The sequence below is a fragment of the Eurypyga helias genome, unplaced genomic scaffold (assembly GCF_000690775.1).
Source record: "Eurypyga helias isolate BGI_N326 unplaced genomic scaffold, ASM69077v1 scaffold12620, whole genome shotgun sequence".
NCBI lineage: Eukaryota > Metazoa > Chordata > Aves > Eurypygiformes > Eurypygidae > Eurypyga > Eurypyga helias.
This window is the reverse complement of record NW_010223832.1, coordinates 28009-42369: the sequence shown is the minus strand read 5'-3', so window position 1 is coordinate 42369 and position 14361 is coordinate 28009. Positions and strand designations below refer to the sequence as shown.

Here is a 14361-nt window from a genome sequence, read left to right as displayed (position 1 = left end):
CAGCAGGCGCATCACTGCTTCATTTCATACAACCCTCACGCTACAGACTGAAGTGAGCCACGTCTTGACACAAAAATTAGTGTGTGATCGGGTAATGGGTACGCAGAGAGGAACAAAAGTGAGGTTGTGTAGACAGGCTTCACTGTGCTGTTTCCAGACGAGTGGTTCACTTCACAATTTAAAATTAAAACCCGTTTCAGTCTGGAACCTCTTCTGGGGAATGATTTGAATTTCTTACGGAATCGAACCAACCTTCGTTTCTACCTGAACTAACCTGCCACAACCCATGAAATATTGACTGGGTCTGCATCTCCACCTTAAAATACCTCGGGAATTTATTTAGCAAGTTTAAGGGCACAGTTGAGTTCTCTATTCCCTGCTCAGCATCAGTGCTGCCCGAGATCACCAGTGAAGTTGCACTGACAACAGCCACACCTAATGGTACGTCTTCATAAAACCTGCCTGGCTGTAAGAAAAATTCAGAATTTAGCTGGGTTTAGGATTGCTGCTTAGTTTTTCATTTATCATAAGCTCCTTCTCTGCCTTTGGCTTTAAGAAGCTCAATCAGATGTCCACCAAAACCACACACAACTCATCCTTTTTGGGCGGTTCAGGGAGGACAGAGAAGAGTGAAAAACAAATCCCCAGAAATCTGTTGCCACACAACCCTCCTCGGCAGTACTCCTCTCAGGCTTCCTTTTAACTGCTGAGGTCAGATTTATTAAGTACATTCTGTCTGCTTTATTCTGCTCTGAAAAGGTATAAAAGAGTCACAACAAACACCCAGAATTTTTTCACTGCCTGTCCCCAAAACCCCTTCAGACATCTGTCAGCACAGACTTCTTTCACTCCTCATCATCTGTGCCCCTTGCTGTTAACTGCCCAAATCACTTGACTTCCTGTGATGATTTGACACAATTCACAAGTTTTTAAAGAGAAAATGAGAGGTTTCAGGAAACAACTCTGGTCTCTCTTCACAGAGACCTGGAAAAAACACCCCATCCTGCTTCTTCACAGGTGATCTTACCAGAGCCTGGAATAATCTGTGTGGGCATCAGGTGTTTGTGATCGTGAGGCTGTCCCTTCACACACTTCATCCAGGCATACAACTCCTTGTCTGCAAAACAACATTGCCAATTGTTTTACTTCACTCACAGACAGAGGTAACTAACAATCTTCACATCTGTTTTAGCTGGAAAGGGTTTCCTGCACATACTGCAAGTCTTCGGGTATCCTGCATGACAGATTTGCATATAACATCTACTTTTCACAATAAAGAAAAGAATAGTTTTAACAATACAGAAATCGAATAGCAGCATCTATAACAGACCCTTGCCAATACCCTCAAAGTTTCAAAGTATATTCCCTTTATTACATGTAGTGAGTTGTCAATTTAGCAAAAGTAGAAATCCTTCAGTTGCTCTTGAGGCAGTGAGACTCCTGTGACAAACTCTAACATGGAAAAGAGACACAATTAGGCGGTGACTGTATGGTTAATTTAACTGGACACAATCCACACTCCAACTGAAAGGGGCTGCCTTTAACTGGAGAGGGCCAAACAAGCCAGAAAGACAAACTTTTAACTGCCTCGGTTCTCCGATTTGGCCGACCACGCTGCTGCACCGATGCTACCCGTGACCCAGAGGACAGGGAAGTTGCATCACGGATGCATGTCACATCAAAACAACCGTGAAACCACAAGTCTGCATGTACTGGTTCAAAGTCGTTTGTGGCAGCAGAGAGGGCCTAACTGGTAGGAGAGAGGGGCTTCCTACAAAGTTCCAGGAAGACTGTCCCTGCCAGAAAAACATGTAGTGTAAAGACAAGACAGAGGAAGAACGAGAGTAAAACATCTGGCCAAACAACTGGTCACCGATGGGCTATGTGAAAGAAAATGGGGCAGAAACAGGAAGGACAGTTCTCTCTCAACCCTCAGTCTTGTGTCCTACCCACTGAACTGCTACTTTTAAAAGATTCTTCAAACATTTTTAATGGTTTGCTCAGCTCTAGCAATGTAAGCTAAGGAGTACACTAGAGGAAGCATTTCGCACATCTGAGCATCATTCTCCTGCACTGTGTACAGTGTATGACGTGTTCCTTTAAAAAAAAAAACAACTGGATTTATTAGCTATTCTGCAGTTTTCGTAACTCTTACATCACTGAAATACGTAACTGATCACAAACACAAATCAAAAAAACCAAAGTAACGTGTGTCTCCTTAACGTATTTTTCGTTAGGGCATAACGAAATGCCATAACGTGGCAATCCACTTGATGGTGCCATGAACTGTCTGAAGGCAGCGACGGATGCCCATTCAGTCATTCCTGCAGTTGCTTTAAACGAGAGAAGTCACTGATAACCATCCCAACAGGGAATATCTGAACCTCCAACATCCCGCTGAAGCAGGGATAAACCAGTGCATCCTCCGTTACATTTAGCAACTGTGAAAACAACTACCGATTCCAGGAAAAAGCCTGTAATATACAGTGCTATGATATAGAGGTGGGTGGGTGGATCTGAACTTTGCGAGAGAGTGCCAAAGGAGCGAGGGAGTTCACACGAATCCTACGGCACCGTCAGAAATAAAGCCGCAGAGGGAAGCTACCGTACTTCTGCTTTGGCATGTGCCCTTGTGATGAACAGTAAGGAGAAAGTCTCCCCTGTTCAAGACTGAAAGGAAGCCTCTGCACACTGCTTTTTTTAAGTTTTGAAGACATTTTAGTAAAACTTTCCTGGCTGGGTGACACGCACACTATAAAAAGCCGCTGACTGCGTGTTCCCACTCGGGTAAATAATGTTCGGCGTGTATCCCAAGCCACGTCAGACGGATGCACACACATGCGTGCTCAGACTTCAGCCAGCTAAGAGCTGCTGAAGCTGCCTCCAGCGCTGAAGCATTAATGACTGTTCTCGGTGTTGGAAAACACCCACATGAGTTCCCTAGTCACTTCAGGGTTTGATGGAAGCCCCTGGGACCACCCTGTAACTGCAGGGGAGGAGGCCTCTTGCTGCAAACCGAGGACAAAGTGGATGAGTCCCTCCATTTATGAAAGATCTGCCATCTAACAGTTAAATTTTATTTTACTAACATCTCACATCTGTGACATTACGCTACTCTGGCAAATATGGAAATGCTTTTCAAAACAGCATTATATTAGAATCAGTTCCTGGCGCAGCGTCTGACCGCAGGGCTGTGCCAGGGCACAGTGCCTGCCACCCAGGGGAGGGCGGCCCTTTCCAACAGCAGCCTGAGTACCACTGTCACAGCCCAGGGCTGAATGGCCACATTTATCTTCCACGCCATTCCCCATCACTGGCAACCAGGCTGGGTCACTCAGAAATGACACGCTTGCAAGTCAGCCCCGTTACGCTTCAGTACAGGCTAAACTAGACACTTCCATTAAAGCACGGGAATTAGGTTAAACTGAGCACATGTGTAGGCTGCTGGATTGTGAAATCTCCATTATTACTTGTTTTAAATACTCTGAGATCTGTTTTGTTCGTGCTTTTTTTAATGTGATAATAAAGAAGTAGGCTGTTAAGGGAGTACGACGAACCGTGTATTCTGAAGGGAGGACTCCGGAAAGCACTCCAGTCAAGGCAAGTCTTAACAGCAGTGAGTTACCATAAAGCAGGGAGGTGTAATGGAGTACCTGCCTCAGAGCTGAAGAGCAAGATTTAACCTTGAGGGGCAAGGCACAAGCAGTCCAAGACAATCCACAGAGAACGACCAAAGAGCGAACAAAGATCTAAAATAGCCCTTCCCTTCTGCCAGCAGTTGAATTCTGAATGACGGACTCTACATCCACTGACAGAAAAGGAGGCGAAAAAGATCCGAAACCAAGACACACAAGCAGTAATTTAACACTTCACAGAAAGGCCATTACACTAGTGGATCAGAAACTCTGCCACAAATGAGAACAAACAGCCTCTACAATACTCTAGTTCATCAAGAACTGACCTCTAGAACTTTTTCTTTCCTTTGCCTTGTAACAATCCAGGCAGACCACAAATCCACATTTCTGGCAGACCCAATGAATGTTAAATAATGTGGCTTCACATGCATCACACATCTCACGGACTCCTCTCACTGCTCTCTTCCATGCAATTTTGGCTGAAATACAAAATAAGCAGAATAAAAGGACTGAAATTTAAATGCAAAGCACAGAATGAATAGTCTTTACAGATGAAGCATTCATAATTTTCCCCTCAGGCGCAACTGGGCGTGGGGGGAGGAAAGCGATCCTTCATACACAGGCCAGCAGCATCTACCCCCTTAGCTGCATGACACAGCCTCCCCATCAATATTACTATCTGGATGTGCTGGAAAGAAAATAAAGTATCCAAAACCAACACACCAAAGGAATGCAGAAAGAATATTCCTACTCAACCTAAGTGGGTTGCAAGTAAAAAGAAAAACTTCTGTAAGATATACTTTTAACCCCACACAATGAAGAGAGCTGGTTTTTCATCCGAGTGCCTTCGGGACACTAATCTCAAGGGCAGCCCAACTGGGGAGTTGGACGGTTAAAGTCAGCAGGAGGGAGGTGCCTGACCTGGAGACCTGGCCAGTACTTCTCCTTTCTGCCCCACCTCCTCCTCCTCGTACTTCCTGGGATTAGCAGAGCGACCAGCTCGTTTAAAGCCTGTGCCCATCTGCCACGGGCCAGAAGGACGGACTAACTGCGGCTTTGGCGGGGAGGGGGTGACATTGTTAGCTCACACTCCATGGGGCCCACGCTGTCACGTTATTCTCCTTTGTTTTGGGAAGGAGACACGTCAGAAACACAGTGTCTGTTGGCAGGAGTCGGTACCTGGCTCACTGCGGACCTTGGCTTGCAGCTGGCCGCTCTGGCCGGAGAGCTGGAGGCCAAGCTGGGAACTGAGGCTGCTCCAATCCCAACAGCAGCCTGGCCCGGGCCCAGCGCAGCCACCAGCACAGGGAGAGGGAATGGGCTGGCCCACTGAGGAAGGTCCCTGCCCCTTCCCGACATATGGTCTTACAAAACAGCCTAGGAAAATCCAACGTGACAGGCCAGTGAAGCGACTACTCAGAGGGAAGCAAAGGGTCATGATGAATGCAAACACTCCAGCAACGCTGCTGAACGCTTGAGAGCACTGGAGATCTCCTTACCGTCTTTTTTCACCCAGGACATGGCCGTCTTCTCAGATGTTACTAACTGACAGAATTTATCACCTATGATATCTAGAATGTATTTAGAAGTTTCTAGGTCCAGTTCATCATCTTCGTAGTTTTCATGTGTCCATAAACTCAGTGCTTCATCATCATATTGATCAGGAGAGGAGAAACCATCTATCCTAACCACGCCATTCTTACTGAAAGACAACCTAAACATGGAAACAGAAGTTTAACTGCATTTAGCATAATATTCTGTGGCTTACACCTGACTTGCTCATTGACCTTACTGCTTGAATCTTACAGCAAGTAGGTTTTCTTTACCTTCTTTAGCATCCTGATGTATTTTGTAATTTAAAAATAAATCTTCCTGCCAAAAACAGTTTTAAAACACGCAGGAAGAAAGCCTGAAACTAACTTTTAAGGCAATTTTTTTGCATTCAATTTACTCATCATTCTCTCTGCAGCATTTATTACTGCTTTAAAATTGTGGATACCCCATCCCTGGATGTCTTCTATGATTAAACTGCAGACAGGATAATTCTCTTCTCTTTTTTTTTTTTTTTTTTTGGGGGGGGGCCAAAGTTTGGTTCCACCAATGCCTTACCTTTCATTTTCAGAGTGTCTCTGACAGCAATCACTCAGCCAGACTCATTTTATAGATCTGTCTATCCTACTGCTCTCATACTCAGAAATGAGGAGTTCAAACACTACTTAAGTCTTTCTAGGCCGAACAAATCACTAATACAAGATAACGTTTTTGTATCCACTGATTTCCAACCTTTAAAATATCTAAGGCTTTCCTGTTATCCTACCCCATACCATTTCCATAACCCTGCCTATATTTAGCCTATTTTTAAGCAGTAAGAATTAATTATTCTATCTTGCATAATACAGGATAATTCATCATACATATTCAATTATTATAATAGTGACGGAATTTTACAGCAAAGCCAGTAAAATCATCCTGAATTCAGAACTCTGTTCCAAAACCTGTATTTAGATCTGTCTGTAATGAACAAGAAATAATGAATTTGTAGTTCCAATGGCTTCTAACAGTAGCACAAGCTTCATTTACAATTCAAGCCTAAATTCAAGCCTATGTAAACACAATGAATATAAACTGCTGTAAAATTTACCACAAGATATCCACGAGATTCAAATTTTAAAATTCCGTAACTGCATTTTAGAACATTGGCAAAACCTTATTACTGATGTTCTCTCCTTTACACAGGAGAAAAAACAACCCTCAACACTGACATTACTACATCAGGAAGCAAATATTCTTATGCAGAAGGTATTTCCAGTCCAACCCTGAAGTGACTCCTGTAGGGCTACCAAGTCGTCTAACTTTGTTTTAAAAAATTAAACCCAATCTCGGGAACAATTTCCTGCCCAAAACAAGGTGGATATATACTGACAACACAGCCCACGTGCCCACTGAAGCAGTTTTGTTCTGCCTCGACAGCTGTGCTGCCTGCACCACGTACGCTACAGGCTGCACCCTGGGAAACGTTCTTCCCAGCTTGTGAGTTTTCCTTGATTGGCCATTAACTGTGAAAAAGGAGGTCTAAACTCCTCTGTCCTCTGAAAGCTCCCCGAAGGCCTTGAGCAGCATTCCCACCATATACCGGCGTAAGAGCAATCGCAAGTAAGGGCAACTCTGTGGCTGTACAACTTGCCCAGAGTAACTGAAGCTCGCCTTTTGAAAATCCCACTTCAAATGTCAGACACCTGTGTAATGGGGATGTGCTGTACTTTCTGCTTGCCTAAGGTACACTGGGCAGCTGTCCTGACGTCTCTGCTGTAAAGCTTTGAACAGCAACGAAGTCAATCCACAAAAGAAGAAACACAATGTAAATACTCTTAAATGAGACAGTGCCTTTTATCAGGGAGACTGACTCAGCCAGAAAAATCAGACAAGCTTTCAAGCATGCTAGTCCTGTCAGTACTACTTTTAATAGTTAAACCACCACATTACCAGGAGAATAGCTGTACTTACCGCCGAAAGTAGTAAAATCTGCAAAACACTGGTGAGTGAGTTGGTTCTTCTCCTTTCTTACTTCTTATTAACCTACATTCTCTGCATTTTTGCAAATTTGGTCCTATTTCAGAGCAAGAATCATCCTGCAAAAAGGACTCTCCCGTTTGCTTCAGCTTCTTCACTTTGCGCCAGTCTTTTAACACTGAGCGAGGTATACCAGCTGCAAAAGGAGGGAGTAGTTTCAGATGAGGTACTGGCAGCCCTTAATCACAGAACCAGTCAGATCAGTCAGCGTTCAACGTTTCTCATAGTACATGTTACCTGCATAACATACTCCACTATTACTTCCACTTGTAGGCCTGTCAGCACCGAAGTTTAAGCAGCATAGTTACCAGTCAGACTTACACAGGCATGAGCAGCTGACTGCCTGCGAATTACCACAAACACCTACCACAAACACCAAACACTATTTTCTCTTACATCAGGTGTTACAGTCACCAAATATTCCACTGAAATCATCTTCAGAATCTCTTACACAAGAAGTGAAGACAAACAATAACCCAAGAAAAAAATGTTGAACTCTGTTTCAAATGAAGATGCATGCAAAAAAGGCAACAATTTAATGAATGAAAGCAGAGCTTAAAAAAAAAAATCCAGCTTCTTCAAAATCTTTGCTGAGGGTTACAGACAGGATTACAGAAGAGCAGCTCTAGTCACACGTAACGCATCTAAACTTGATGTAAAATATCCAGCATAAGGAAGAACAGAACCCATTTACTCTCTGTAAACTCTGTTAGCCTTCCGAGGCTAAGCCCTGCAACTCTCTTTTCCATACGACAGCCGGCAGAACCGACAGAGTAACACGAGGAGCCAATCTACTGAATAGTACGTGCAATTTTCACACACACATTTTGAAACTGATCCCTGCTGTTGTTCAACCAGGCTTTCATTTTAGTGACTTTTAAAGGCCGCACCAGTTTTATCTACAGATAGATAGGAGTGCCTGACATTTCACCTACCATCACCCTTCAAAGCTCCTGCCCTGTAAACAGGGATCTGATGCAGGAGGACAGAGAGGCCAGGGTGCTAACTTTGGACTTGGTTCCTAGGTTCAGATCTGTATTTTGCCAGAGATGACTTGTGCAAACTCTGCGGGGGCCAGACTGCCTGTGTCTCCGTTCATGGCCTACAAAACACACTCCCAACTCATCTGAGGAGCGTGACGGTAACTGGATTAAAACCTGGGAGAATTGAAAAGGCCAAAGTACAGGTTTGCTAGTCCAAAACAACGTTTTCTGCCTTGGTACCAGAGGTCCTGGGAGTCACTGGGGAGCTGGTAGACTTCAAGCTCAGTGGGCAGGGACTTGGAAGACCCCCAAGGCTTGCAGGACTGTAAACCGCCTTGCTTTGCAGGAGGGAGCCTGGCAGCCTGGCGCTCTGAGCGCGCTGGCTAGCACACAGGCTCCTGGGGCTTTCCAAAACGGCAGTGGGACAAAGCAGTTTTCAACCCTGGCAGCATACAGATACCACCCACGTTGCAAAACTGCCACCAAGCCCCAGATCCTGAAGCACAGTTATCTTCAGGGACCTTCAGGGAGCCCAGGCAGCCATCTTTCCTGAAACCTCCTCAATGTTTTTGTTTCAATCTTTGTGGAAAGTCCTTTCCTCACAAGAAGATCTCTGCCCAGCTGTCTCTTCAGAAATTATAATGAAGGTCCCCCAAGATAAACCAACAGGAGTATCAGAAACGCTCATCCATTTAATCGGTCAAGTAGGAGAAACAGGTAGAAGGACCCCAGGTCTATTAAGATGTCAAGAGGATGCCAAGCACAAGCTGCTGCTACCACGGGACAGTCCCAACCTGTTAACGTGCAGGACGCACACCGTGTGACTCACACCAGCACGTAATACCAACCCATTTCCCAAGTTCCACAACGTATTACCATGTATCACTGCCATACCCGGGTACTGCTGGCTGAAACATAAAGTGACTGACTTCCCTTTCCCGTGGTAAGCCATCCTCCTACAGACACCCCCAAAAAGTCTTTTGCAGTAACACAAAAGTCAGAGACCAAGTGTGTTACATGTATATTTACAGTTTGCTTTAAGAAGTGAAACCGAGAAAGACTTTACAGGCACGCTCTCCTTGATCTACCCTTTAGCTGGGGGAAAAAAAAAAAAAAGTAGCAGTACTACTATCACTGGACCCAAGCCAGAATACCTCAGTCGGCAACACTTCCAGCACCCAGAACAACCCAGGGATCAAGCACTCTCAGATACCAGGAAAGTAACTTCATACAGCAGCTGGCAGCGAAAAGCCAGAGAATGTAATTACAGGGAGCAGCACTTGTTTTCTTACTGCCTGTACTTCAAAAATCTTGCAAAAAGTAATTTAATGGTAGACCTGCTCAGACTCAACCAGAAGACAGACAAAAGAATAGTCCTTGAAGAAGAATAAATTGGGATAAAAAAAATAAGGCAAGGTTTATCTTCAATAATATCCCTCATGTTGGCAGACCAGTTTCTCTATTCAGCCAAATCTAGTTCCAATCTGCTACATGCTACAGCATCACATTTAAATTGAAATTTCTTTATTCCTTAAACAAGAGGGATGTTAAGACGGTGTAATACACACACTAGTTAGGAGTGCGAAATGACTCTCCCTCAAACCTTTCATTAAATTAACCAAATCATAACAGAGTGGCATCAGGCTCTCAAGGAACTGCCTCTGGCGTCCTGATCAAAGGATGAATTCAAGTTCAACAACCGAGAATCTCTCCCTCCAGCAGTGCTCTAAAAATAAATGTATTAGATCTTGTAAAATCTCTCTCTCGATACAAGTGGCAAAACTATATACACCAGTCTGTTGAATTCTGATGGACAGCATAAACCAGTTTGTTCACTGCTTATTTTTAGGCAGAGAACCCGTTTGTTAACACATATATATAAAACGGTGAATTTCTTAAACCAGGATGTTTCAAATGGCCTGCAGACAGATAAACCTGGACCTACTCATTTATACAAGCATGCTCTTTAACTCTTTTCCCAGCTATCGTGCATGACAAACCCTCCAGGATTAACATTGTTAAGACTTCACATCAGTCTCTCCTCCAAATCAGATTAATATACTCACTGCTGTTACTGCTGCTCTGTAACTTCAGCTTGCTTTTTTCTTTGGCACTCCTGCTAAGAACACCGTTCGGTTTTACTTCTTCCTCTGCATCACCCTTTTTCTTCTGCAAATCATTTTGTTTCTTTTTGTAAGTTGGCTTGGGCTGCCGTTTAGTCCTTTGCTCTGACTTGCTCTCGCTTTCATCAGAGTCTCCGCTTTCAGAGCCAGACTCGTAAGTTCGTTTTGCTTTTCTCCTAGGGTGCTTATCTTCCTTTGCAAACTTATCTGCCAAGATTTTACTATCTAGGTTATTTTGCAAATCATTTGATGTAGACGCTATTAAATTGACAGTACATGGCTTAATAATTTCTGAAACACTGTTCCCTGAATTCTCTTTTTTATTAGTGTTTTTATCTTCCTCCGAATGCCTTGTTAGCCAAGCCTTTTTCAGTTTAGTGTGGTAGTTTGGCTGACTCGTCTGGGAAGTTTGCCCACTGCCTACAGAGTTCGCTTTGTTTATTGTATTACAGACGATAGCACTGTCTAGGGAGAGAGAGGTTGAAAATGTCTGATTTTTCACAGAGTTGGACTCGGTCTCACTGGTGTTACTACTTTTGAACTGAGCTGCAGCCAAGGCTGCCTTGTGCTTTTTCAAATGGACAAAGTCGGTGGAGGTGGAGAATCCCGAGCTGGGCTGAGCAGCGCTGCCTGTCTTGCCAGCAGCGGGTGTAACCGGAGCTGGAGTGCTGACCTTGCATTCCTGGGCCTGCGCCACCGCCTGACTTGCCGCTCTCGAGGCGGTCGACTCCAGCGGCGCGCAGGCCAAAACCGTGTTCGATAAGGAGTAAGTCACTTCTGAGCTTCCCCAGCTGGACACGCTGGTAGTGGTTGCGGCTGATGCGGTGACATCCGTTTTGGTACTGCAGATCATCGTTGTGGTAGGGGTGACAGCACGAGGAACGCTGCCTTGCGAGACAGCTGGAAATTTCTTTTCATACTGTGTGCGAGCACTGTCTGAGTTCATATTTGGCAGAATGATTCTTCCAGTCTCTCTGGCTTCCGCTGTTTTCAGGCAATCTGCTTGATTTGTCACAGCTAAAGATCGCTCACTACCTCGATCTTTGGAAGCAGGCTGCATCGCTGGTCTGCCATCGTACTTCGCACTAGAAGGAGGACGCACAATAACAGACGCTGTGGCGGACTGCGACTTCCCACTCATTCTTTCAACGTGCCAATCCACTTTTTCGTTATTTGGAACATTACCTGACTTCCACCTTTCCGATAAATTCTGTTCAGAAGTGCCCTTGTAAACCGCCTGAGCTTCCTTAGGCTCAGGCACTAAAGTTGGAGGCTTCTGCAACTCCTGTACTTTGCCACTGCCAGCATTAACGGGCTGCACGGGGGTTAGGGTCGGAGGTGAAAGGCTGCTATAGCTGCTTTCCTTCTTTTCCAGGTTCTGGTGCACCGGGGGGTGAAACACGGGGGCTCTATGCAAGGCAGGCATACTCCGGAGTGTATTTGAAGAAGAGATCGACAACTGGGTGGGGCTCCTACTGTCGCTTCTAAAAGAACCTACTGAGTGCGACTGCACCGACTGTGAAAGCTGCTCAGGCATCTTGCTCGCAGAACCCTCGCCCTCTGGTTGGTGCTTAATTAAAGGTGGAGGCTTTGAAAGGGAGGAAATGTAAGAGGGGAGAGACTGGGGGCTAGCTGCTGTTGATGGACAATTAGTTTGCTTATCAACATAGGTGCTTGACGCTTCCTTCGACGGGTACGATCTTGGCGGTTCATTTACTACGCTGTTAGACAAAGTGGTGAAGTAGTTGCTCTGCGGCAAACTCTGTGGAACCCCGTGCTTCATTTTATACAGTTCTGAGACAGAGCGCTCCGCGTCCTTGTCGTATTTTACTAAATGGCTTTTGGGACTTGAAGACAAGGACGTTACCCTGGAATAGTTCTCTCTCTCTCCCTCCAGTGCCTTTATTTTAGCTGTAAAAGGAGCAACTTCAATACTTTCTTGGAGTATCCGTCTGTGTTCTTCTTTGTATTTGCTCAGTCGCTCCCCAGTCTCCTGCGGTGGCCTTGGCAGCTGGTTCAACATTGGATCTGCAAAATGTCTGTGCATATGGCTCTCCTTGGCTGACGGCGTTCTGCCTTGCTCCAGATCCGCCTTTACTGGTGCAGTTGTAACGGAACGTAAAGGTTCAATGAACGCTTTCCTCTCCAGTTCTCTGTTTGGAAAAGGTTAAGCAGACACAGGTTAGTCTGAATGTAGCACAATGTGCTACACGGAAGACCTTGCTTCCCATGCTTCAAACAAAGTTACTTATTAACACCAAAAACTTTCCTTTATATTAGGTACAATATTCAAAAGCCTTCAGATGAATGAGGAACTCAAGAACCATTCCAAGTCAACAGGACAGAGTCTGTTGTGCAGCACACTGACACGCGTTTCTCTATCACGGGCACCCACGTTTACAAAGAAACTAAAAGGAAGCTAGAAGCCATCAGCTGCTGAAGCACACCCCCTTCACGCAGCGGTGTACAGCAAACTTACTCTTTGTGATGCTCTACGATACTTTTGGACAACGGCGGGCTGGAATGCGTCGTCAGTTTGAGAGGCCGAAGGGGATCTGCGCTGGACGGTCGCACAGGAATGTGACTCAGTAAACCGAGGCTGTCAGCTGAGGTCACCGGGGTAGGCTGGTGTAACCATGGGCTGGGAGTATTCTGTTAACACCAACCAAGACAAAAAAACAACATCAGACTTCAAAATAATCATGGGACCACAAGAGTTACTGTATCGTGTCCTACCCAAGATCAGAGTGAAGTCATGTATTTCAGTGTCTAATCGTACACAGTAAATAAAATCCAACATTTTAAGTCACTTTTTGATCAACTGGAACATCTGATTGTATTTCCCCCCGGACTTGCAGCATACAACATAGTTTACGCGTTTCAGAAGTTTTCTTAGAGCTCTTTGATTTTCAAGCATTCAGCATGAATAGTTAATTCTTGAATGGCATCTCAAGCCCATCAAAATTAGCAAACCCAACGACAGTCTGACAGCACTTAACTTCAGCTACTAGTAAACAGACCATTAGCTCTTCAATGAATTGCAAGTAGCATTTCTTTCAAAAGACAAGTACGGTTTCATATTTCTGGAAAACAGTTTTGTCCCCACATAATCTCAATGTAAAGGACAGAAGTAGCTCTTTCCTGGATTGTTCCTCTCTGCCCCCCAAGCAGATGATTCAAGTATGGTAATCTTAATTAATCTGCTTTATTTTGCCAGACATGTTTATTTGGCATAATTTCAGCAGCAGCACACTTAAAACCACAAACGTACATGCCTGCCATACTTTGCTGCATGGTGCAGACACAGTAGGCACAATTTTGTGCTGTGTACCTTAACACTCCAAGGGTGGGCAACACCAACCTCCTTGTCTACACACACCATGATGGCCTTCATTTATCACACGGATTTTCAATTGACTACCTCAATAAGTTTCAGTTTTCCTATCTGGAACTTGTATAACAGCTCTGCAGAAAAGATCAAGAGCAGCGCTCCCCGTCTCTCCCCCTTCCCTCTCTCCTCGGAGAAACGCGCCGAGTAGCGGAAAGGCAGGGCAGCCTGCCTAAGTGTTGGCTCCAGTGCTAGGGACAGGGCAAGAAAGTGCTGGGATGGGAGTGAGCAGAACTCTCATATGCACCCCAAAGCTTCTCGGTGCTGCTCTACCCTTGATTCCCGGCACTGCCCAGAACTTCCTCCCCAGTCTTGGTGATTCCCAGTGGAGAAGCGCTGCAGCAAGAGAGGAGCCAAGGGCTCTCACGACACACACACGCAGCAGAGAACAGATCTGCAGGTGCTACAACTTTGAAGTTCTGATTTCTATACTTCTGAATATTTAAAGCAGCCTCATGGGTTTGCGCTGACAGCTTTAGTGCACGCATTTCCTAGCCCAAGAGTTCCCACAGTGTGGCAGGTTCCCACGAATAGCCTGTAAGCTGCATTAAAGTATTATGCAAAAAAGGCCCGTCACCTTCTCCCTAGAGGAGCTGGGGAACATCTGCTCGAGCACCAAGCATTGCCCCAGCAGCTTCGTGACTCCACCTGCAAGTACCCGG

The 14361-nt window shown here is 45.2% G+C and overlaps 1 protein-coding gene across 1 annotated transcript in view; it reads right to left on the bottom strand.

Moving 5' to 3' along the window:
• Window positions 1–14361, bottom strand: part of JMJD1C (jumonji domain containing 1C) — a gene marked incomplete at its 5' end in the record, with an annotated part of 56052 nt that overhangs the window by 14120 nt on the left and 27571 nt on the right. Inside the window, 6 exons of the mRNA XM_010154360.1 lie at window positions 1028–1117; window positions 3962–4114; window positions 5135–5349; window positions 7140–7341; window positions 10258–12464; window positions 12791–12963. Of these exons, the coding sequence (XP_010152662.1) occupies window positions 1028–1117; window positions 3962–4114; window positions 5135–5349; window positions 7140–7341; window positions 10258–12464; window positions 12791–12963 (3040 nt within the window). The remainder of the gene's footprint in view (window positions 1–1027; window positions 1118–3961; window positions 4115–5134; window positions 5350–7139; window positions 7342–10257; window positions 12465–12790; window positions 12964–14361) is intronic.